Below are 25,672 nucleotides of genomic sequence, written 5' to 3'. Positions count from 1 at the left end.
GCCAGCATGCGATTACCAGCGGCTATAGCTGCCAGCAGGAATCAATGCGTTCTCCCGGCAGGGACAACTCCCTAAGCCGGGAGAACACAACAGTTCCGTGGGAGGCATTTCTCTATTTAATACAGAGCATGTTGATGGGGAAATCAAACAACCCTGGGTTGTAGGGAAAAAAAACAACACATCTGTGACCTGCCTAGGCCACCAGAACAGGGCCGTCTAACGCGGGGCAAAAGGGGCAGCTGCCCAGGGCCCTGTCATTGTTTGGGGGCCCTGCGCTGCCCACTGGTTGCATGTTGGCTACTTGTTAATGTCACTTGGAAAAACAGAAGCGCTGCTTCTGTATTTCCAAGTGACAGTGCTTCTCTCCCGGTGGCCACTCTGATCATTCTGATATACACGCTCTATGAGAGCAGAGGAGGAAGGGGGCGGGGAATCTGCACAGGGGAAGCTACCTCACACTGTCATGGTGCATGGACATCGGGGGACTGGACAACAATGCTGCGAGTAGCTTTTGGGACAGAGGAAAACTCTGTACTGGAATGGCAGGGGGGAGCTTTGAGGGAGAAAAGTTTTACTTTGTACTTGGTGGGAGTGGAGTGTGGAGCTCTGTACTGGAATCTGGAGGGGAGGAGAGCCATGCATCCCTGCACCCACCCCTAACCCCCTCCCCTGCAGTCGGCACCCACCCCTCACCACCTCTAGCAACAAATCAGCAAGTGGAAATGATGTGCTGTAACCTCTATCAGCCAATCACAATCGCTACCTGATCTGCTGCAGTAAACTCATTTTGAGTCTGCTGAGGGTCCAATCAATATTAAAGACGGCCCTGCACCAGAACAATGTGTAAGGGACAGGCAAGCTTCAGCAGTATTCAAAACTTTTACAATCAGATTAGGGTTCAGTAGAGGGACTGCAGGATAGCAAACAGTTTTAGCACCTCTAGGTGTATGCACTTTGTTAAACATGCTAGCAAGAGTCACTTTAAAAAAAAAAAGTTTCAATGTTTTTCTGTAGAGGAAGTGCATCTCATCAGCATCTACAAACTGAAACCTGTGTGTAATATGCCGATTCATATAAAACTTCAGAGGCAAGGATTGAACACAAACCAAGGAAGCCAAGTCTCTCTCTAGATGTAATTTAAATAAAGTGGTTAACCCAGCCCAGGAAGAAAAAAAAGTGGGATTTCATGAACTGAGTTCTGCACAAACATGCTCAACAGAGCAATCTATGGCTTCTGGCATTTAAATAACTCCAGGAACCAGCATGGCCCTTACATCTTCTGAACAAAGCATGACGTGGCTTGCAGTTTATAATCAACCAAAAAGCCACAGGTTACACATTTGCTTATGTATGTTATGCCAACAGAGACACCCATATTCTCAAGGGCTGGTCCTGCCACCAGTAAAGTGCATGCAACAGTTTAATGGGCTTTCAAGAAAGCAAGTGATGCAAAATCAACTTTTTTTTTTATTCCATGTACAAGAATGTACACATTTTAATTAGGTCACAAAAGAGACCAAGAAATATATTTACAATAGCACTTAGACACTATCCATCCAGGCCTTGCTTCAAGATTCTGATTGTGCTTTCAGAGTTAAAGTATAGCTAAAGCCAAACACTGTATTTTAGGATAGAGTAGGGATTGGTTACAACCATGGTCAGGCTTGCCAGCAATTTGTCTCATTAGGGAGATTTCACTTTTCTCCTGTAAAGCTTCGCTCACATGAGCCGATTCCATCCATGCCCCATGCAGGGTCATGTTTTACTAGTATGGGGGATGCATGGGTGATCCATGCATCCCTGTGGGCAGTATCATTCATGCCTATAGAGATATAGCAGCTGTACGGACACAGCTGCTGTGTCCCAATATGACATTTGTGTGGGTGTGTGTTCATCTTGGGTGCATTTGGGGCCATACACCCACATAGATTATACATTTGGAGGAGCAGCAGCTGTGTCCGGCTTGGGGCATGGATGATACATTTGCAGCAGCGGCGGCTGTGTCCTGCTTCGGGGCATGGATGTAAACACTTCATGTGAACGAGGCCTAAAGTGGAAGGATATCCTTCCAATGTGAGGGGGGGGGGGGGGGGGAAGTCCCTTAGACAGCTGTCATGGGAACAAGTGTTCCCAATGGAACATTTATCCTCTATTTCTTTCTGGTGACAACCTAAAATTTGTTTTTACCATTCCCAATTACACTGGTGATCATTACAATTACAGAGGACAAATCTCTCTAAAAGAGACAGACGGCAATTAAAAACCTGACCTATCCCCTTTACCACTCTATCCAAAAAAAATTAAATAATAATCTTGCCTTTAATTATACTTTAGAGGACTAAAGGAAGGAAAAAAAAAAAAAAAAAACACACACATCAGAAGACCCATCCTTTGATGTTTTTGTATTGACACACAAAAGCAAAAAAACAAATAAATAAGGTTCAGTCCCCCAAAGCGTGAACGTCATTGATAAATTCTTCCTCGTCTGTGGCTGAATTGTGCTGTTCGGCTGTCCATTCCTCTTCCTCCTCCTCATCATCACTAAGATCATGGTCATTGAGCTCCTGCTCCAGCTCCCCATCTCCAATATCTGGAATGGGCTCCTCATTGGGGGCAAGATTTCCATTATTGTTAGAAAAGGTTGAGCTCTCTTTTGGCTCCTCATCAATATATACTTTCTGATGGCACATTGGGCAGGTATCTTGAATGTACAGCCACTTCCGAAGGCAAAGTGCATGAAAATAATGATGACAGGGCGTAACACGGGCAGACATGCGGAACTCCTGATAGCAGATAGCGCAGACGTCATCTATTTCATTCCCTTCAGAAACATTGACTTCAGGTAGCGAGTTGATCTTCTTGACAGCTGTCCTACGGTTGACAAACGTCTTCCACCCATTCTTTGCTTGAAGGTATATATTGAAGTAGGCATGAAGACACATCATGCAGGCTCGGATTTTGCTTCCCGACTCAAACATCATTGTGTAGGCTCCGTTGCCAAACATGATCACTCCAAAAATAAACTCAATGATACTGCCAGTTGAGCGTACATAGTAAACGTAGTCGTCCAGCTTCTCCCACACTACACTGTAGTGGCCGTCGATCATAAACAGTGTGTACACAGTCAGAGAGACAATTACTTTCATACAAAGTTCGACACAGAAGGCCGTGACAGCAAACAGCCAGGTATTCAGGACATAAAAATGCCACAAGACGCAGCTGAGCAGGACTGGAAGCACAAAAAGAAAGGCCGAAACCAAGAGCACTGGGAAATGTCTACGGAAAGAAGACACGTGGGAGGCACTGAGTGACATTAACACTGGGTCGGTCATTCCATGGATAAAATGTAAGATGGCTGTCAACAAAAGGCACATATTTCGACAGAGGCGTACGAGTCTTTCTTCGGGCTGTAAACCACTCAGGCCAGTTTGCAGGGCAAGTATAAAAAACAAAACAGGAGCTACAAAACCCAGACGTTTGTCCTCTTCTTCAGTAGAGCCAATAAAGGCCAGAATTCCTAGTCCCAGATAGTGTGCCATAGATGAAATCACCGCACTCATACCCAACACGGTTAATGTGGAATCACAACCACTAATGATGAGGGTGCAGACAAGTTCCCAGAATTCACTCCAAGGTAAAAAGTAAGATGCCTCTCCAGCATTGGCACTTGACACTTTAACCATGTAGACTAAAAATACAGCTTGGGTGGCCAACCTGGTCAGCCAGAACACTCGAAGCACATCAGGAAAATGAATCTTCTTCCAGGCATCTTCAATCATCACTTGTATTCCATAAACCTGGTACATATGTTTGAGCAGGAGCACTGTATATTTTGTGGAATAATAGAACCACTTAAACCTGAGCAACAGGCATACTGTAGTATAAATGGCAAGCACAAGACCAGAAATAACAACCAAGGTCTCTTGAACATCAGCTGGAAGTTCTAGGACAAACCCAACACTGGGGACTATAAGATCCACTATGATGAGCTGGGAGTAGGTGGACTGGACTTCCAGCAATGTGACAAAACCAATACCAAATATGAGCTGTAAGACAACTAGTGGCATCCATAGCGATGGGCCGCTGGCAGGAAGGAGTTCCACTTTATAAGCAGAGTTGGAGTTCATGTGCAAAATGGTATAATAATTAACCAACACTGAAGTTGCAGCAATCACAAGGGCCATACTGATGGTGTAAAATTTGAAAAGCGCTCTACGTGATAACACCAGCACAACGATAGATGCCAGGATACCTGCAAAAAGAAAAAAAAAAAAAGACAGCTATTAGCAAAGGATAGCAACCATATTTTCTGCACATCACACAACAATGTTTTAGGTGAGAACAAACTAAAGGACTGTAACGTTTACTTGAATGCAATATTCAATGGAACATAAGGATTGGGTTTCAGTATTTTTTTTTTTTCCCCGGAGGATCACCTATTCTAGTGTCTGTAGATCACACAAGAATTTATAGAATAACCTCTGCTAAAAATGCTTAGATATTCATCTTGTTTTCAAGTTCAAGACAAGGTGACATCCCGCTGTCTGTGTCAATGGATGCAGCAGCAGGTCTGGGGTGCGGTGCCAGCCTGCACAATTCCCCCCTCTATGGGAATTATCTTCCTATTGGGGGCACCAGAAAGAGAGGAGTACCAGTGGGGGACCCAAGAAAAGGGGGATCAGGGCCACTCTGTGCAATTCTATTGCACAGAGCAGGTAAGCATAGACATGTTTGTTATAGGGCTGAAACTACTAATCGATTATGAAATTAATCGATTAATCGGCCAGTAACATAATGGGGTAAAAAAAAAAAAAAAAAAAAAAAAAACTCAAATGAGCCCTTTATAGCAGTGGTCATCAACCCTGTCCTCAGGGCCCACTGACAGGCCAGGTTTGCAAGATAACTGAATACATCACAGGTGATATCATTTGCTGCTCAGTGATTGCAATATTCTAGTCTGCATCTCTCCAAGGTAATACGTAAAATCTGGCCTGTTAGTGGGCCCGGAGGACAGGGTTGATGACCACTGCTTTATAGTACACAAAGAGCAAATAACCCCTACTGTAAATATTACTTTCACAGTTCTACAGTAAAAAATAAAAAAAATAAAATGAACCCCTTAAAGTAGCGATTATTTGCTTTTTTTGTACTATAAAAGGGCTCATTTTCGTTTTAACCCCATTATGTTACTAAGCGTCTTAGGCCTGATTTCACATCTATATGTTTATTGGTGCTTTTTGTAGAAACGCACTACAGTTCATTTACATGGTTTCCTATGGGACACGTTCACATCTATGCTTTTTTTTCAGCCGCTGTGTATTTGGAAAGGGTCAGGGACTTTTAAAAAACGCAAAACGGTGCTTCTTTGGTTCAATATACTTCAATGGAGAAGCTTCAGAAAAGTGTGTAATGCGTGTTTGAAGCAATTTGTGTTTTCTAATCTGCCCAAAAAAATGCAAAAACGCAAATTGCAGTAAAATCACGTGCGCAGAAATCAAAAAACGCACAGCAATAAGCGCTGCAGAAACAGATCAAAAGCAAACTGCATAGGTGTGTATCGAGCCTTATGCAGATCCATTTTCAGATAAGAATAGTCAGACGAAAAAAATCTTTGTACATTGAGTGAATGAAATAATTTTGTTTGAAATTTTCACTTGTTTTTAAAATCAAAGTAATTTCTGAATGAAAACCACATACACTGTCTGAAAATTCTTTTGACCAAGCAGTTTTCTATTTCCAAATTGTCCCGTTACTGTGGTTGAAAATGAACGTCAATTTGACCCACTTTTTTTCTGGTTATTAACCGATTAATCAAAACAATAAATCAGCCAACTGATCAATTATGAAAATAAGAGACCGACCCCCCCCCCCCTCCCTCTAGCTCCAAGACCTTCCCCCCTCCCCATTTACCCTTCTGCCTCTTATTTCGCCATCTTTTTTTCTCTTTGCTCTTTTCGCGAGTTTTCCTCCCTTATATGCGCGCTGCGCCTCCGCAGTGGTAGCAGGTTCTTTAAAGAACCTTGATTCCCTGCAAAGGTAAAGCATAATGGACTACTATGCATCGCATAGTAGTCCATTATGTGTCACTTACCTGACACAGGAGCAGCGAAGTCACCGTTGTCCCCTTGTGTACGGAGCCTCCATTCTTCTTGGTGGGTCTCGCTGCTCCGGCGCTGTCATTCGTCGGAGCCGCGATGACGTCACTCCCGCACATGCGCACGGGAGCCTCCACTTGTGGGATATCGCCGCTAACTGCAGCGCGCTCAGCGCTCCTGCGTCTACTGCGCATGCGCCGTAGATAGCGGTGCCCGTCTTTCGGCAAATATCTCCTAAACCGTGTAGGTTTAGGAGATATTTCTTGGACCTACAGGTAAGCTGCTGCCTCCAGGGAATAGACAGAGAAGCGAGAAGCAGCCATGAGAGCCGAGCCGCACACTGAAGTGATAAGGTAGCGGCTATACAACTCAGTACAGTCATTTCTATGACAAGTGCCCCATTATCCTAAGTATTTCTGAGGGTGGGGGAGGCACAGTGCCCCCATCATTGGTGTTCCTGGGAGGCACAGTGCCCCTATTTTTGTTATTCTGTCTCTCACTGTTAAAATAAACCTACCATTAAAATTACAGACTGATCATTTCAGTGTCAGTGGACAAACATACATCAGCAGGGGAATAAAATAAATTTTTGAGAACATACAGTGAGGGGGAAAAAAAAAAAAAAAAAAAAAAAAAGCATGAAATTGCAGGTATGTGGTTCCAAAGCCCAAAAGGTATTTTGCTGTAATGAATTATATGCATTAAAGCGGAGGTCCACCCTAAAGTGGACCTTCCACTCATTGGAACCCTCCCCCCCCTCCGGCGCCACAATTGGCACCTTTCAGGGGGGAGGGGGGTGCAGGTACCTGTACAGTACAGGTATCTGCACCCACTTCCGGCGTAGATTCCGCAGAATCTACGCCCCTTTCCAAAAGTCCCCCGCTGCCTGCTGGGAAACACATGGATCCCAGAGACAGCGGGGACCATCCTTATTGCGCAGCGCGACTCACGCATGCGCAGTAGGGAACCGGGAAATGAAGCCGAAAGGCTCCACTTCCTGATTCCCATACCCAAGATGGCGGCGGCAGCACCGGGCAGGTAAGTGTCATTATTTTAAAAGTCAGCAGCTGCAGTATTTGTAGCTGCTGGCTTTTTTTTTTTTTTTTTTTAAACACCTGTGTTACAGGATCCCCTCTTGCCCCCTTATACTTACACGTGTCAGATTTTAATTCAGCTCTGTGCCCGAGAGCAGCGGCTCTCTCTGCTGTCTCCCTCCTCACAGGGCCGATTGATAGCAGCAGAAGCCATTGTCAATCAAATTCTGTGACAAGGCAGCAGGAGGTAGCGCTGAGCCATGCTGTCTTTGTCAATAGATGCAGACAGGGTGGTCCATGAGCAAGAGCGCACGAGTACCGCCAAAAGTCTTTTTTTTATGGGGGCATTACCAAAGAGGAGCAAGGATCGCCGGTGGAAGACCCTAAAAGATGACCGGGGCTGCTCTGTGCAGAACAATTGCACAGAGCAGGCAATTATAACAGTCTTGGTATTTTATATAAAAAAAAATAAAAATAAAAAATAAAACACTTTAAATAAGTAACAAGACAGGTTCTTAAAGTTTCATAAACCAGGAATGGATGTAACAGAGAAAATGGAGCCACAAAAATAACACTTCAGTCAAGCGTGTCCTACAAAGGAATATTTCTCATACCAACAACCAGAAAAACTACAATGCCCCATGTTATTATCCAAAATATTTTTAAAGAGCAAAGTGACTACACCACCCATTTACTCATCATTTCATTAAAGTGGAAGTTTAGTAAGAAAAAATTAAGTCCTGCTAGATCACTTGAGGCTGGCCGCTTTTGCAGGTATAGGTATATAAAACATTAAAAATAAATGCCTATACATATATAAAAAATCCTGGTCAACTCCCCATCAGGGGCGGACTGACCATTGGGCTACTCGGGCACTGCCTGAGGGCCCCATGCTGCTAGGGGGCCCCATCAGGGTTGCCAGCCTCAGTAAAACCAGGGACAGTATGCAAAAATTAGTTTTTTTTTTTTTTGTTTTTTTTTTTTTACATCCGTCTCTGAAATGTCCCTTACCGACATCCTTTTGGTCTAAAAATCCTGAGATTATAGCTGCCCCACCTCTCCAGTACCTTCTCAGCCAATAGAAACATGTCTATGTATACTGTGCGATTGCATAGTTAGAGTGTGCGTCCCCATAATCGGATTGCCTGGGGGCCCCATAATCTATTGCCCGGGGGCCCCATGATTCGTCAGTCCGCCCCTGCTCCCCCTAGTGGTAGCATTACTATAATTAACATGGTATTGCTCTGGTCACAGTATGTAAAAAAAAATAAAATAAATGTTAACACGGAAAATAAGATAAAAGTTTGCAATTTAAAATAACAAATATGTTATACTTATCTGTTCTGTAATGATCTTGCACAGATTTCATATAATTGTGAAGTGGAAGGAAAATTATAAATAGTTTTCTAAATGTTTTATAAATAAATATGTAAAAAGTGTGGGGTGCATTTGTATTCAGCCCCCTTTACTCCGATACCCCCAACTAAAATCTAGTGGAACCAATTGCCTTCAGAAGTCACCTAATTAGTAAATACTGCATGTAATTTTTTTGATCTCAGTATAAATACAGCTGTTCTGTGAAGCCCTCAGAGGTTTTTTTTAGAGAACCTTACTGAACAAATAGCATCATGAAGGCCAAGGAACACACCAGACAGGTCAGGGATAAAGTTGTGGAGAAGTGTAAAGCAGGGTTAGGTTATAAAAACACATCCCAAGCTTTTAACATCTCAGAGAGCTCTGTTCAATCCATCATCTAAAAATGGAAAGAGTACGGCACATCTGCAGACCTACCAAGACATGGCCGTCCACCTAAACTGACCGGCCGGGCAAGAAGAACATTCATCAGAGAAGCAGCCAAAAGGCCCATGGTATCTCTGGAGGAGCTGCAGAGATCCACAGCTCAGGTGGAAGAATCTGTCCACAGGACAACTATTAGTCCTTCACTCCACAAATCTGGTATTTATGGAAGAGTGGCAAGAAGAAAGCCTTACCTGAGTGATCTGTAGCTATGCAAACCTGGTCACAGAGATGAGCGAAGGAGAGATGGCCTCCGCTCATCTCTATAGCCTAGGAGGCCCGAAGCGATGTCATTACATAACTGCCAGTTCTGGCACAATGTAAACAGGGCTATATTTTTTTTTAATGCAAAATATCAAATTTTATATTTACTTTTTTTTATAGGCCCAGCCCCTCACGCTCATGCGCAGTGGTGAACGTATACATAGGTCACTCCCACAAACGTAAACAGTAGAGGTCGACCGATATGGGTTTTTCTCTGGCCGATGCCGATATTTAGAAATCGGGGCGGCCGATGGCCGATATATGATGCCGATTTTTGCAGCCGATTTTTGCAGCCGATTTTTTTTATTTTTCCTTCATTAAATCTAACAGTTTAGTTAAATAATAAAGAAGGGATACAGAAAATTGCTTAAATTAACCATTTATTAAACAGAAGTACACAAGCCTCCAGTCAGTGCAAATGTCAGTTAGATAAAAACATAACTATGTATCTTAAAAATACACAAAAACAGGTGAGGTAATCAAAACGTTTGAAAAAAAAAAAATCAACGTAATCAACAGAATAGATAGTAAACAATAGAAAAGTGGAAATTTTCTTTAGTTTTAGGCTTTTTGCTTCAGTTCCAGTTCCCGATTCTTTTCTTCACTCACATCACCTAAAAGTTCTCTTGGTACTCCCAGTTTAAGAGCTTCAGGTTGTAGTTCAGGAAACAGAGCCTCTCTGCATTTTCTCCTGTGAGCCTGCTCCTCTTCTTGTCATAAATGATCCCAATCTCGCTGAACACTCTTTCACTGGGAACAGAAGAGGCAGGTGGACAGAGAAATTTTCTTGCCAGTGGTGCAAGGTGACACAGGCGGGATGCATTCTGTTTCCACCATTCCAGTGGCAGACCAGTCCGTCTGTCTATCAGTGGCTCTCGGAGGTACTTTTCCAACTGCTCAGAAATTAACTGCTCATCACTCTCTTCAGCAGGAGTTCCATGAGCCCCCAAAATGTTCGCATACATTTTCTCCAGAAGTCCAGAGGGACTGGGTTCCTCCTTCACTTCTGCCCTTGTCCTGGTCCGTTTTGGTTCTGGTCCTTCATCTCCACTGGTGGCTCTTTTTTGTTCGGACACAATAGCATTCTCTTCTCGCAGCCAAGTTTTTGCTTTGCTCAGTGTGTCACTTGCAAATACATGAGCCTTGTACCGAGGATCAAGCAGTGTTGCCAGCACCAAGCATTTGGTATCTTCAATCTTTGTGAATCGTCTCTCCATGCTTTGCCACATGGTTTCCCGAAGTGTTTGGATCCCCCTTGTGGTGTGACCCTCTGCCTGAAGCACCATCTTCAGTACAGCAATGCATGGGATGATGCAGGAGATGGAGGCCTCTGCCTTGCTGATATCCAAAGTCACTTCCTCAATAGGGCCCAGTGTATCTATCAAATTTGAGATGATATCCCATTGTTCTGCTGGAGGTGTGGTAAACTTGCCATGTTCTGCTACATAGAGATTGAGGGCACGCTTCTGCTCCAGCATCCTCTGCAACATATGTAATGTGGAGTTCCAGCGGGTGGGAACATCCTGAATGATGCTGTGCTGGGGGAGGCCAAGATCTTTTTGGATGGCTCCAAGACGCTGCTTTGCAAGCACAGAGTGGCTAAAGTGTGTAGCACAAGTCTTTAATTTGGCAATGATTTCCCCACTACTCGCTGACTGCTGATGCCCTCTTTCACCACAAGTTGTAATGTATGTGCACTGCAGCTTAAGTCTGGTATATCTGCCAGTCTGAGGCCTTTAATCATGTTGGCACCACTGTCTCGCAGCACAAGCACCACTCTGTCTTGGTTGATGTCCCAATCATTAAGCATGCTAAGGAACATCTCCCTGATATAGTCCCCAGTATGGGAGCCAGACATGGCCTTGACATTTAGAACTACCTGTTTCCTTTCCCAGTTACTGTCTATAAAATGACATGTTAGGCTCATAAGTGATTCTGCTTCACCAGACCAACAGTCTGTTGTGAAGGACAAATAGGGTCCAGCATTTTCTGTTGTAATTCGTTTCTTAATCTGCTGTGTAACCTTCTTGTACACACTGTCCAGCATGTCTGTGCGGTAGTATTTTTCACTTTTGATTGAATATCTTGGTTCTATGGTTGCCAACAAGCGTTGGAAGCCAATATCTGCAACAACTGTAAAGGGCTGGTTGTCTGTGGCAATCATTTCTGTGATTAGGGTATCAATTTTCTTGGACCGGGGATCAGTATTTTGCCATTTTATTTTAGAATCAAACATCTGTACTACAGTGGGCTGGAAGTTGGCAGAAGAAGAAGCTGCATCTTCTTTCTCCCTCTGTGCTCCTTTATAAGCTTGGAGGTGGTGGACTTTCAGATGATTCCACATATTTGTGGTATTTTTAGCCTTTCCTTTTTCTGCTCCCATGCTCAGCAATTTCTGGCAGATATTGCACTTGCCCTTCCCTGATGTTGGCTCACTGAAATACTGCCATACTGGGTTTGATTTCTTTTCAGCCATCATCAAACTGTAATTATTAAAAAATTTAAAATTACAATCTTAGTCATTTTAAAGGAGGGCACAGCAGTGGCGGCTGGTGCTCAAACATTTTTTGGTGGCGCAAACAAACTGGAAAAAAAAACCCCATCAAACGCAGCCACTGTGCCCCATCAAATGCTGCCAGTGTGCATCCCCCATCCGCCCTGCACTTACCTTGTCTCGGTAAGGCAGTGGGTCATGGCGGCGGTGTGCTCCACAATCCTCAATGTCTTCTCCTGTCCTCTGTATAGGCGTCCAATCAAACTGACTGTCGTTTCAGCCAATCAGGTGACAGGTAACAGACCCGAGCATCTGATTGGCTGAGAGGCGGTTCAGGGTTAGGAAAGTGAATGAATCGGTTTCCTAATACAGCGCTGAGTGAACAGCGAGCACCCAGCACCTTTTTGGATGCCTATTAGAGCCTATGGCTCTAATCGGGTGCTTCCAAAAAAAATGCCATGCATGAACTTATGGTGATAGATATGTGACAGGAGAGAGGCGCCAGCGCCGTCTGCCCCTTATGGATGCACCTCCACTGGGGTACAGAGAGGCGGCTGTGGAGGAGGTGGGGATACAGAGAGGCGGCTGTGGAGGAGGTGGGGATACAGAGAGGCGGCTGTGGAGGAGGTGGGGATACAGAGAGGCGGCTGTGGAGGTGGGGGGGGTACAGAGAGGCGGCTGTGGAGGTGGGGGGGGGGTACAGAGAGGCGGCTGTGGAGGTGGGGGGGGGTACAGAGAGGCGGCTGTGGAGGTGGGGGGGGGGGTACAGAGAGGCGGCTGTGGAGGTGGGGGGGGGGGTACAGAGAGGCGGCTGTGGAGGTGGGGGGGTACAGAGGCGGCTGTGGAGGTGGGGGGGTACAGAGGCGGCTGTGGAGGTGGGGGGGTACAGAGAGGCGGCTGTGGAGGTGGGGGGGGGTACAGAGAGGCGGCTGTGGAGGTGGGGGGGGGTACAGAGAGGCGGCTGTGGAGGTGGGTACAGAGAGGCGGCTGTGGAGGTGGGGGGGGGGGGTACAGAGAGGCGGCTGTGGAGGTGGGGGGGGGGGTACAGAGAGGCGGCTGTGGAGGTGGGGGGGGGGGGGTACAGAGAGGCGGCTGTGGAGGTGGGGGGGGGGTACAGAGAGGCGGCTGTGGAGGTGGGGGGGGGGGGGTACAGAGAGGCGGCTGTGGAGGTGGGGGGGGGGGGTACAGAGAGGCGGCTGTGGAGGTGGGGGGGGGTACAGAGAGGCGGCTGTGGAGGTGGGGGGGGGGTACAGAGAGGCGGCTGTGGAGGTGGGGGGGGGGTACAGAGAGGCGGCTGTGGAGGAGGGGGGGTACAGAGAGGCGACTGTGGAGGAGGGGGGGTACAGAGAGGCGACTGTGGAGGAGGGGGGGTACAGAGAGGCGACTGTGGAGGAGGGGGGGTACAGAGAGGCGACTGTGGAGGAGGGGGGGTACAGAGAGGCGACTGTGGAGGAGGGGGGGTACAGAGAGGCGACTGTGGAGGAGGGGGGGTACAGAGAGGCGACTGTGGAGGAGGGGGGGTACAGAGAGGCGACTGTGGAGGAGGGGGGGTACAGAGAGGCGACTGTGGAGGAGGGGGGGTACAGAGAGGCGACTGTGGAGGAGGGGGGGTACAGAGAGGCGACTGTGGAGGAGGGGGGGTACAGAGAGGCGACTGTGGAGGAGGGGGGGTACAGAGAGGCGACTGTGGAGGAGGGGGGGTACAGAGAGGCGACTGTGGAGGAGGGGGGGTACAGAGAGGCGACTGTGGAGGAGGGGGGGTACAGAGAGGCGACTGTGGAGGAGGGGGGGGTACAGAGAGGCGACTGTGGAGGAGGGGGGGGTACAGAGAGGCGACTGTGGAGGAGGGGGGGTACAGAGAGGCGACTGTGGAGGAGGGGGGGGGTACAGAGAGGCGGCTGTGGAGGTGGGGGGGGGTACAGAGAGGCGGCTGTGGAGGTGGGTACAGAGAGGCGGCTGTGGAGGTGGGGGGGGGGGGTACAGAGAGGCGGCTGTGGAGGTGGGGGGGGGGGTACAGAGAGGCGGCTGTGGAGGTGGGGGGGGGGGGGTACAGAGAGGCGGCTGTGGAGGTGGGGGGGGGGTACAGAGAGGCGGCTGTGGAGGTGGGGGGGGGGGGGTACAGAGAGGCGGCTGTGGAGGTGGGGGGGGGGGGTACAGAGAGGCGGCTGTGGAGGTGGGGGGGGGTACAGAGAGGCGGCTGTGGAGGTGGGGGGGGGGTACAGAGAGGCGGCTGTGGAGGTGGGGGGGGGGTACAGAGAGGCGGCTGTGGAGGAGGGGGGGTACAGAGAGGCGACTGTGGAGGAGGGGGGGTACAGAGAGGCGACTGTGGAGGAGGGGGGGTACAGAGAGGCGACTGTGGAGGAGGGGGGGTACAGAGAGGCGACTGTGGAGGAGGGGGGGTACAGAGAGGCGACTGTGGAGGAGGGGGGGTACAGAGAGGCGACTGTGGAGGAGGGGGGGTACAGAGAGGCGACTGTGGAGGAGGGGGGGTACAGAGAGGCGACTGTGGAGGAGGGGGGGTACAGAGAGGCGACTGTGGAGGAGGGGGGGTACAGAGAGGCGACTGTGGAGGAGGGGGGGTACAGAGAGGCGACTGTGGAGGAGGGGGGGTACAGAGAGGCGACTGTGGAGGAGGGGGGGTACAGAGAGGCGACTGTGGAGGAGGGGGGGTACAGAGAGGCGACTGTGGAGGAGGGGGGGTACAGAGAGGCGACTGTGGAGGAGGGGGGGTACAGAGAGGCGACTGTGGAGGAGGGGGGGGTACAGAGAGGCGACTGTGGAGGAGGGGGGGGTACAGAGAGGCGACTGTGGAGGAGGGGGGGTACAGAGAGGCGACTGTGGAGGAGGGGGGGTACAGAGAGGCGACTGTGGAGGAGGGGGGGTACAGAGAGGCGACTGTGGAGGAGGGGGGGTACAGAGAGGCGACTGTGGAGGAGGGGGGGTACAGAGAGGCGACTGTGGAGGAGGGGGGGTACAGAGAGGCGACTGTGGAGGAGGGGGGGTACAGAGAGGCGACTGTGGAGGAGGGGGGGTACAGAGAGGCGACTGTGGAGGAGGGGGGGTACAGAGAGGCGACTGTGGAGGAGGGGGGGTACAGAGAGGCGACTGTGGAGGAGGGGGGGTACAGAGAGGCGACTGTGGAGGAGGGGGGGTACAGAGAGGCGACTGTGGAGGAGGGGGGGTACAGAGAGGCGACTGTGGAGGAGGGGGGGTACAGAGAGGCGACTGTGGAGGAGGGGGGGTACAGAGAGGCGACTGTGGAGGAGGGGGGGTACAGAGAGGCGACTGTGGAGGAGGGGGGGTACAGAGAGGCGACTGTGGAGGAGGGGGGGTACAGAGAGGCGACTGTGGAGGAGGGGGGGTACAGAGAGGCGACTGTGGAGGAGGGGGGGTACAGAGAGGCGACTGTGGAGGAGGGGGGGTACAGAGAGGCGACTGTGGAGGAGGGGGGGGGTACAGAGAGGCGACTGTGGAGGAGGGGGGTACAGAGAGGCGACTGTGGAGGGGGGGTACAGAGAGGCGACTGTGGAGGGGGGGTACAGAGAGGCGACTGTGGAGGGGGGGTACAGAGAGGCGACTGTGGAGGGGGGGTACAGAGAGGCGACTGTGGAGGGGGGGTACAGAGAGGCGACTGTGGAGGGGGGGTACAGAGAGGCGACTGTGGAGGGGGGGTACAGAGAGGCGACTGTGGAGGGGGGGTACAGAGAGGCGACTGTGGAGGGGGGGTACAGAGAGGCGACTGTGGAGGGGGGGGTACAGAGAGGCGACTGTGGAGGGGGGGGTACAGAGAGGCGACTGTGGAGGGGGGGGTACAGAGAGGCGACTGTGGAGGGGGGGGTACTGAGAGGCGACTGTGGAGGGGGGGTACTGAGAGGCGACTGTGGAGGGGGGGTACTGAGATGTGACTGTGGAGGGGGGGTACTGAGATGTGACTGTGGAGGGGGGGTACAGAAAGGTGACTGTGGAGGGGGGTACTGAGAGGTGAATGTAGAGGGGTGGTATATAGAGGTGACTGTGGAGGAGGATCATCCATTTTCTAAATGGCAGGTTTCACTTTAAAAGGATATTAATTTATACAGTAGCATACTCCATTTTTTTGACTCACCGTGCATACAAGCTGGCATCTATCTGTATGCACGTGACCCAATAGCATGCACCTAGCCCTGATGAGCTGACCAGCCAATCACAGTGAGATAGAAACAGGCTCCGCCTCCGCAGGGAAGGAAGAGGATCTTAGCTAGTGCTGGCTACGATCTCCTGCGGAGGCTTGTGATATGTTATTGATGTTCCTCTGCTACTGCCTGGGGAAGGGAGGGGCGGGGCAGTGCCAGTGAAACTTTCTCCTTCCACTCTATAGTGGCCAGCCGCACGGGTGAAGGATGGAGGATTAATTGTACATGCTGCTGCAGCGGGGACACAGGTCTGTACTGCAGGCGGCCGGGTATAGCGTTACCCGCAAATCGGCGTGGTATGCACAATAATCGGCCGATGCCGATTTCTTAAAAACGGCCAAATATCGGTCGACCTCTAGTAAACAGCATTCGCACCACAATAAGATATCGCCACGAATGTCAGAAAGAGCAATAATTCTAGCACTAGAACTCCAAACAGGTAACCGGTAGACATTTTTAAAGCGTTGCAATGGAGATTTTTTTTTTTTTTAATTACTGTAGCTTGGCACCATTCCACAAGCGCGCTCAATTTTAAAGCATAACAGGTTGGGTATCCATTTACTCAGCGTAACAGCTTTCATATTTTACAAAAAATGGGTATATTTTATGTAGGGATGCACTGAAATTTCAGCCGCCGAAAATGGCCCTATCGGCAAAAAGCCGAAAGGGAATTCCTGCCGATACTGGCGCCGAAAATTGGGCAGGACCTGGGTGGTCCCTGGTGCCGCCAATCGGGGGGCTTCCAATGGGATGGGTGATCTGTCTATCAAAGTGCCTGCACAAGGGGGAGGGGATGTATGCGACGGCCTGCAGCGGGGAACACACAGCTATCGAAATTAAAGCTGTGATGTTACCGGCGCTATAATGAAACAGGCGGCGGCTCTCCTCTCCCTTCACTGGATGCAATGGGGACACAGGCCGCACTACTGAGGACACTGGTAAGGTTGCATCTGACGGGCACTGGTGAGGCTGCATTGATCTCCTGTGCCATGTCCCCAGTCCCTGACCATCTCCTGTGCCATGTCCCCCAGTCCCTGACCATCTCCTATATCAGGGATATGCAATTCGCGGACCTCCAGCTGTTGCAAAACTACAAGTCCCATCATGCCTCTACCTCTGGGTGTCATGCTTGTGGCTGTCAGAGTCTTGCTATGCCTCATGGGACTTGTAGTTCTGCAACAGCTGGAGATCCGCTAATTGCATATCCCTGTCCTATATAAAAATATTTTTAAAAACAGTCACTTTCGGTATTGGTTTTCGGGATCAAGGAAGATTTATTTTTGGCATCGGTTTCGGCACCAAAAAAAAAAAACCCCATTCGGTACATCCCTAATTTTATGTTTTGTTAGTGTATTCCCCCCCCGAAAAAGGTGCGTGTGAAAAAAGGCTGCCACATTAAAAAAAAAAAAATTACAATAGCCACCATATTATTCTCTAGGGCCTCTACACAAAAAAAAAAAAAAAAAAAAAAAAATTATATTATATATATATATATATATATATATATATATAGTAATTTTCTAGCAAAAAATACAGAATTTTACTTGTAAACCGAGTGTCAGTAAAAGGCCTGGTCTTCATGTGGTTAAACAGAGACCACTCTGAAAGAACAATGTGCGTTACACAATGCTCTAGCATTCTTGCTCTGTGCAGGGTAAACTCTTGGTCCTGGCAGCGCTGGCACAGATAAAAATATATATGCTAAATGTCGAGGTACAAAGGTTAATGTGATTAGTAAAAAGGCAGTCTGTACAGGCAATAAGTAGCATGATGAAAGCACTCTTCAGTTCTCGCTTTAGCATTCACACCCAGGGGGACAAAGTATATGCCAAGCCAGAATGTTTTGTTCTTAGTATCGGATAGCGAAATGACCGGAAAAAAAAAAAAGGCAGATTTTTACAGTTGTCTAGATCTGCAGTAGGGCTCAGTCACCACCAGTGAGAGTGTTCAGTAGCACTTGTCCAATGCAGGAACAAAGCAATTTGCTTTATGACCTATGGTTTTAATTCACACCAAAGTGCTGGTCATGGTGGACATGTTGCATTTGCACACTGCAGAACATAGAATTAAAGTTAGCATAAAAAAGTTGTGAAACAAAAAAAAAAAAAAAAAAAAAACGCAATACATTTTCAACACCACGTAGCTTGAGTTATGTGCACAACACCACACACTGTGTGTTTTGCCAGACAGTAAATAAAACTCTTGACTTCTCTTGCAGACCCCAGATCTCTCCATAAAGTACCTGTCCTTGCCCATTGCTGTCAAAAGATGTTTACATTCCTTGTGACTGCAATAAAAAAAAATTAAAGCGACAGTATAAAAAAATAAAGCAAATTTAAAGTGCCCCATGCCAGCGCACAAAGGTGAACCTGCGCTTTGGTCCCCAATACACACAGCAATCGTCCCACATGAGGTATCATCGGGAAAGTCAGACCATGGGTAGTAATTTTAGCACTAGAGGCACCTCTGCTCATCTAAAGTGGTGACCTGTAAAGGCTCACCGCTTGAAAGCATTAACTATTTAAAGTCGTTTACGTACATTGCACAATTTTAAAGCGACATGTTTGGTATTTATTTACTTGGCATAACTTCATCTTTTACAAAAAAATTGTGTTATATAATTTTTTTTGCATTAAAATGCAAAAAGCGTATTTGAAAAACCGCTGTGCAAATACCATGTAACAAGAAAAAAAAAATTGCAAAACCCACCAATTTATTCTCTAGGGCGGTGGTTCTCAACTCCTGTCCTCGGGACTCACTAGCAGGCCAGGTTTTAAGTATTGTGAAAAAAAGTGGCTGATACACAGCAACTAAAACTCTGCGCCACAAAAAATAATAAAAAAATATCAAATTAACCTATAGTCAGTGAATCAAACAACTAATAGCTGCTCCCTAAAAGAACAAGAAGAAAACTTGTCATGCTGAAGATATAATGATGATAGGGGCGCTAGAGTAAATATAAAAAAAATGTGAAAATTTGATAATTAAATGGTATCTAAAATAATACACACCATATTACAAAACTGCAATAAACAAAAAAATTACTACAACCAAAATATAGTAAAAAACAATAATAAATAAAGTCCCAATTGGGTGATGACACCAAAAGGAAAACAAAAAAAACGTAAATATCTATAACTCCAAAGTCCAAAAGACAGTGATTTTTTCAGTGAAAAACTCCTTCTGAATCCATAAATCAAAAGACTGCTGGAATCTTCTATAACACAATGAAACGTCCCTTCACCAAAAAACTTATGGACATAGAAACAACACCCCACTTGTGAAGATAAAGATGTCTTCTTACCAGATGCTGTTGACTACTTTAATTAAAAAAGATAGTCAAATAGGCTTATGCAGGTTGATTCCCTGCTCACATGGAATAAGGTGGACCTCGTATGGACAGAAGCTTCTCCTCATAGACTCAGATAGGTCATAAAAAAAGCCAAACAAAAATCCATAGCGTAACACCGTTTAATAAAAAATAAATTTAAAAAACATAAGGCCAAATGGCTGCTTACATATGTCGGTGCCCAACCTGGCACTGGGGCTGCTTCAGGTGGTATCCAGTCACGTTCGTTTACGTCTAGTTCCGGTCGTCTTTGGTTATCGGCTGTCCTTTGGTGGAACGCACGCCTACACCACGAGGAACTACGTATCCATTACGAAACGTTTGTTTTAAGCAAGCAGCCCCAGTGCCAGGTTGGGCACCGACATATGTAAGCAGTCATTTGGCCTTATGTTTTTTAAATGTATTTTTATTATTAAACGGTGTTACGCTATGGATTTTTGTTTGGCCTTTTTTATGACCTGAGTCTATGAGGAGAAGCTTCTGTCCATACGAGGTCCACCTTATTCCATGTGAGCAGGGAATCAACCTGCATAAGCCTATTTGACTATCTTTTTAATTAAAGTAGTCAACAGCATCTGGTAAGAAGACATCTTTATCTTCACAAGTGGGGTGTTGTTTCTATGTCCATAAGTTTTTTGGTGAAGGGACGTTTCATTGTGTTATAGAAGATTCCAGCAGTCTTTTGATTTATGGATTCAGAAGGAGTTTTTCACTGAAAAAAAATCACTGTCTTTTGGACTTTGGAGTTATAGTTATTTAAGTTTTTTTTGTTTTCCTTTTGGTGTCATCACCCAATTGGGACTTTATTTATTATTGTTTTTTACTATATTTTGGTTGTAATCATTTTTTTGTTTATTGCAGTTTTGTAATATGGTGTGTATTATTTTAGATACCATTTAATTATCAAATTTTCACATTTTTTGATATTTATATTTACTCTAGCGCCCCTATCATTATATCTTCAGGTTTTAAGTATTACCTTGGGGGAGATGCAGACAAGAATATGGCAACCACTGAGCAGCAAATGATATCACCTGTGATGTATTTCAGTCATCTTGCAAACCTGGCCTGTTAGTGGTTCCCGACAGGAGTTGAGAACCACTGCTCTAGGGCCTCTGCTTTAAAAAAAAAATCATCATGTTTGGGGGTTATAGCCAATTTTAGAAAAAAATAAAAAATATGCTTGTTACATGTACACAAGAAGTGCCAGAAAAAGCCAGGTCTTCAAGTGGTTAAAGGAAACTGGTAAGTGAAATACATAGGCTGGCATTACTGACTCTGCTGAATAATACTAGCTGCTGGTCTGTTGTGTTGCTGCTTTGGTACCAGTAGTGCTCTAATACAAGGAGTTGGCTTCCCCATCTCACCAGCTGCAATGCTTGTTCAAAGTCTGTGACTCAAAAATCACTGAGGTTCCATTGACACTTGTGTGACTAGTCATGACATACAGTCGCATAGCAAGTTGCAGCCCATGTATTTCAATGGAAGACGTTAAAATCTTTGCAACTTAAGTCACAGGGACTTTAAAAAGGTTCCTGCACTTTTAAATTTTGGCGTAAAATCCTTACCAGACCCGAAAGGGCCTGGTATGGGTTGGGGACCCCCATGCTGTTTTTTTTTTTCACACATTCCGCTGTCAGTAGGAGAACCCCTCTGTCAGCTGATGAATCATCCATTATGGACACGGCGGCCAACTTCCAAGCCCACTCCTTAACCAGCTAATGTTAAAGAGACGTGGGTTCACACTTATGCAAATTGGATGTGGGTTTCTCTGCATCCAATTTGTATGACAGGAGAGTGCGATTGCCTCTCTATAGAGCCGGTTCACACTGCTCCGGGGCGGCCATGGTCCACATTTGGAAATGGTCCTGTGAGTCTTTGGCTCCAAACCAGATGTGCAGACTCTATTTGCACCTGAATCGGTGTGCAGTGACGCACCGGACCCCCTGCTGGGAGACGCATGTGTGAACCCGGCATGAATTTGCATGTTCTTTCAGGGTCAGCGCCTCAATATTCTGAAGCCTAAAGCAGTCAAGGAACAAGTCATTTCAGAAACAGGTCAGAAGCGGTCCAAGTTCTTCCACACTTTTGTTGCTCGTTTCTGGTCAGTAAGTCAAAGAATAAAACCCAGTTATCCAGGTAGATAATTTGCAGACAGAAACTTCTCTGCCATACTCCCTGTGCTATAGTTACAAAAAAATAAAATATATATATATTTATCGTGTCCCTATGAATTTATTTAATTTTCTTACCGAGGCCTGGCTTCATGACCAGCCAAGACATCAGAGGGAAGTTGACCTAATAAAGGAAACTGCCAGCATGCTGCAACGTCTGCTCTAAGGCAGGACTTTTAAAAATAGTAAAAGCCGAGTACAGGTTCCCCAGACACAATCTATATGCAACAACCACATACACCAAAGATGTCCATAGGTCTGAAGACCTTTCACACTTGTGCAACCTGAAATAGTGCAAATTTGATGTGACTTGAAGCAATGCCTGTGTAATCTTGAGGTCTATGGACTGCAAGTCGCATTAAAGTTGGTCCAAAGTAGTGCAGGGACTACTATGAAGTGGCAAATACATGAATGTTACTCAATGGAAATCACGGGGTATGACTTGTTGTGTGACTTGGGGCTGAAAAGTCGCATAAGTGTGAAACGGGCCTTACCCTCATACCAGAGAGCTCTGCTCACAAATCTTTTTTGTTTGTGAACTCCGTGCTTACCTTGTTATACATTTATATATAAACCAGTGATGGCAAACCTTGACACCCCAGATGTTTTGGAACTACATTTCCCATGATGCTCAGCTACACTACAGAAATGGGAAATGTAGTTCCAACAACATCTGGGGTGCCAAGGTTCACCATCACTGGTATATACTGAGGGGAACAATATTGCTCTCATCAAGTAGTTTAAGGTGGGTGTCAGGGGGTGGGACCCAATGAATTGGAATATTCAGTGACACATACTGATCTCTATACAGAATTGGTACACAGCACAGTGCTGGAAGGACCCCCCACAATGCATTACACTGCGACAAGGACATCTATGCAGGAACTTTGTACCCAGCAGAGGGAGGGGGATGAGGCACAGGACAGTGATTGGCAATATTTTCCCCTCCCTTTATTGGAGATTATATATACACATTCATACACACACACACACACACACACACACACATATATATATACATAATGGGGCTGCATGAGTGCTGCCAGCACTGGGGAGCTAAAGTTCATTGAGGGAACCATGAATGCCAACATGTACTGTGACATACTGAAGCAGAGCATGATCCCCTCCCCTCGGAGATTGGGCCGCAGGGCAGTATTCCAACATGATAACGACCCCAAACACACCTCCAAGATCACCACTGCCTTGCTAAAGCAGCTGAGGGTAAAGATGATGGCAAACAGAAGCTGGAGGAGCACAAGGTCTATAACATCCACCAGCTCTGTGATGTCATCATGGAGGAGTGGAAGAGGACTCCAGTGGTCACCGGTGAACCTCTGGTGAACTCCATGCCCAAGAGGGTTAAGACAGTGCTGGAAAATAATGGTGGCCACACAAAATATTGACACTTTGGGCCCAATTTGGATATTTTCACTTAGGGGTGTACTCACTTTTGTTGCCAGCGGTTTAGACATTAATGGCTGTGTGTTGAGTTATTTTTATGGGAACAGCAAATTTACTGTTATACAAGCTGTACACTCACTACTTTACATTGTAGCAAAGTGTCATTTCTTCAGTCTTGTCACATGAAAGATATAATAAAATATTTACAAAAATGTGAGGGGTGTACTCACTTCTGTGAGAGTGCATATATATATATATATATATATATATATATATATATATATAACACACACACACACACTATCAGGCAGTGTGAGGAATATGTGGTACAGCACAGGGATGGTGGCCCCGCTCTGTATGGGGGGTCACATAACACAATGATCAATACACGGTGTGTACAGGAATGGGGCCCCTGTATTGGGATTTATAGTGACAATGATATACAATGTATGTTGGACCCCCAGTTTCAGGAACTACAGTCCTGGGAACCAACGCTAATTGTAACTACAGTCCTGGGAACCAACGCTAATTGTAACTACAGTCCTGGGAACCAACGCTAATTGTAACTACAGTCCTGGGGTACCCAGTTAATGGGATTTACACTGACAGGGAATCCTGATATTGGAATTTATTGATATACATGGGGGGGGGCTGTAATAGGATATACACAGCGAGGGGGGGAGGGGTGTATTGGTGTGTGTGTGTGTATATACACAGTGAGGGGGGGAGGAGTGTATCGGGATATACACAGTGTGGGGTGTATCGGGATATATTCCTCCTCTAGCAGTGTACGTAGCACAACACACAAGGTGTATCTCTTACCCAGCAATGTGAGGAGGAGCTGGGCCAGCACGGCCAGGTACCCGGCAGAGGCATCATGGGCCGAGTTTAATATGGCGTCAATGATGAAGACAGGAGGGACCCGCAGGGCCACATCCAGCACGGCCCGCATCCGCTGAGGGGCCGCCATGGGGGTCTCCGGGGTGAGGTGAGGGAACCCCCCGTCTTCCCCGGGGCTACTGTCCTCCGGTGTCCTCCTCCGCCCGCACCGAGTCCATGTCCGCCAACCGCACCTGCTGCGGCCAGGAACTCCGTCACCGCCCGCCCGACACCTCCTCTGACATCACCGGCATGGCGGACCGGAGACCCCTCCCACTGCGCATGCCTACAGGATATCCCATCCTTTTTTTTTTCCCTTCACTGAGCTTTATTGTACTATTAACAACCTCCTACACAGGTAGAGCATAGTCATAGCGGGGAAGAAGAGAACTCTGCTGGCTGGATAGGACATTACACATACATGAGATATTAGTGGTGTAGCGTGCAATCTGAAAGTCTAGCTAAACTATTACAGAAAGCAAATTACTTGCCTTCTCTAAGGGTACCATTTGTCTCCATTGTGAAAGAGGTCTGTCCCCAGAAAACCAGCATCCTTGGAATAATCCCCTGCACATCATGCGTTACTCACTCCTGTCCCCTGCAATTTGTACATTACTCACTTCTGTCCCCTGCAATTTGTGCGTTAGTCACCCCTGACCCCTGCAATTTGTGAGTTACTCACTCCTGTCCCCTGCAATTTTTGCATTACTCACTCCTGTACCCTGCAATTTGTACGTTACTCACCCCTGACCCCTGCTATTTGTGCGTTACTCACTCCTGACGCCTGCAATTTGTGCGTTACTCCTGTCCCCTGCAATTTGTACGTTACTCACTCCTGTCCCCTGCAATTTGTATGTTACTCACTCCTGTCCAGGGGCGTACCTAGAGCATTTGGCACCCGGGGCGGATCCTATATCTGGCACCCCCCCCCCCCCCACCATAAAATGTAAAAACACCCACCGTGTCCCCTGCATACCTCTGCATCCTTCAATATCTTTTTGTCACTACTGTGTACCCCCCCTCTCCACAACTGCACCTCTGGACCCCTTTAAATTACACAGCACCCTGCACCTCTGGACCCCTTTACATTACACAGGACCTTGCACCTAAGGACCTCTTTACATTACACAGCCCCCTGCACCTCTGGACCCCTTTACATTACACAGCAGCCTGCACCTCTGGACCCCTTTACATTACACAGCTCTTGTACCACTGGACCCCTTTACATAACATAGCACCCTGAACCTCCTGACCCCTTTACATTAAACAGCGCCCTGCACCTCTGGACCACTTTACATTACACAGGACCTTGCGCCTAAGGACCTCTTTACATTACACAGCAGCCTGCACCTCTGGACCCCTTTACATTACACAGCAGCCTGCACCTCTGGACCCCTTTACATTACACAGCTCTTGTACCTCTGGACCCCTTTACATAACAGCACCCTGAACCTCCTGACCCCTTTACATTACACAGCCCTTGTACCCATGGATCCCTTTACATTACACAGCACCCTGAACCTCTGGACCCCTTTACATTACACAGCCCTTGTACCTCTGGACCCCTTTACATTACACAGCACCCTGCACCTCTGCACCCCTTTACATTACACAGCCCCTCACAGCTCTGGACCCTCTGCATGTTACACAGATCCCCTACAGTGCAGACCCCCCTCCCTACCATACAGACCCCCATCTACAGTGTAGACCCCCCTACAGTACAGAATCCTCCCCTACAGTGCAGACCCTCCTACAGTACAGACCCCTCCACCCTATAGCGCAGACCCCCCCCCCCTACAGTGCAGACCCTCCTACAGTACAGACCCACCCCCCTACAGCACAGACTCCCCTACAGTACAGAATCCTCACCTACAGTACAGACCCCCCTACAGTGCAGAATCTTCCCCTACAGTACAGACCCCCCTACAGTGCAGGACCCCTTCTACAGTGCAGGACCCCCCTACAGTGCAGGAACCCTTCTACAGTGCAGGACCCCCTACAGTGCAGGACCCC

General features: G+C 47.4%; 1 protein-coding gene across 1 annotated transcript; it reads right to left on the bottom strand.

Moving 5' to 3' along the window:
• Window positions 1-1,449: 1,449 nt before the first annotated feature.
• RNF139 (ring finger protein 139) lies at window positions 1,450-23,940 on the bottom strand. The gene is made up of 2 exons (XM_077493307.1): window positions 23,603-23,940; window positions 1,450-4,252 (listed from the first exon to the last, which is right to left on the bottom strand). Exons 1-2 carry the CDS (start codon window positions 23,748-23,750, stop codon window positions 2,442-2,444), a joined length of 1,959 nt encoding a protein of 652 aa, XP_077349433.1. The 5' UTR covers window positions 23,751-23,940; the 3' UTR covers window positions 1,450-2,441.
• Window positions 23,941-25,672: the final 1,732 nt, after the last annotated feature.

Source organism: Lithobates pipiens, unplaced genomic scaffold (assembly GCF_037356315.1).
Source record: "Lithobates pipiens isolate NorthernLeopardFrog02 unplaced genomic scaffold, aLitPip1_a1.2 Scaffold_19, whole genome shotgun sequence".
NCBI classification, from domain to species: domain Eukaryota; kingdom Metazoa; phylum Chordata; class Amphibia; order Anura; family Ranidae; genus Lithobates; species Lithobates pipiens.
This window is presented reverse-complemented; position numbering and strand designations above follow the sequence as displayed.

What these genes read in the sequence shown, in the direction of transcription:
- RNF139 (XM_077493307.1), bottom strand. Translation starts at nt 23,750, where the DNA reads ATGGCGGCCCCTCAGCGGATGCGGGCCGTGCTGGATGTGGCCCTGCGG. An exon ending in GCTCCTCCTCACATTGCTGG is followed by an intron (nt 4,253 to 23,602) that starts GTAAGAGATACA and finishes TTCTTTTTGCAG; the next exon opens with GTATCCTGGCATCTATCGTT.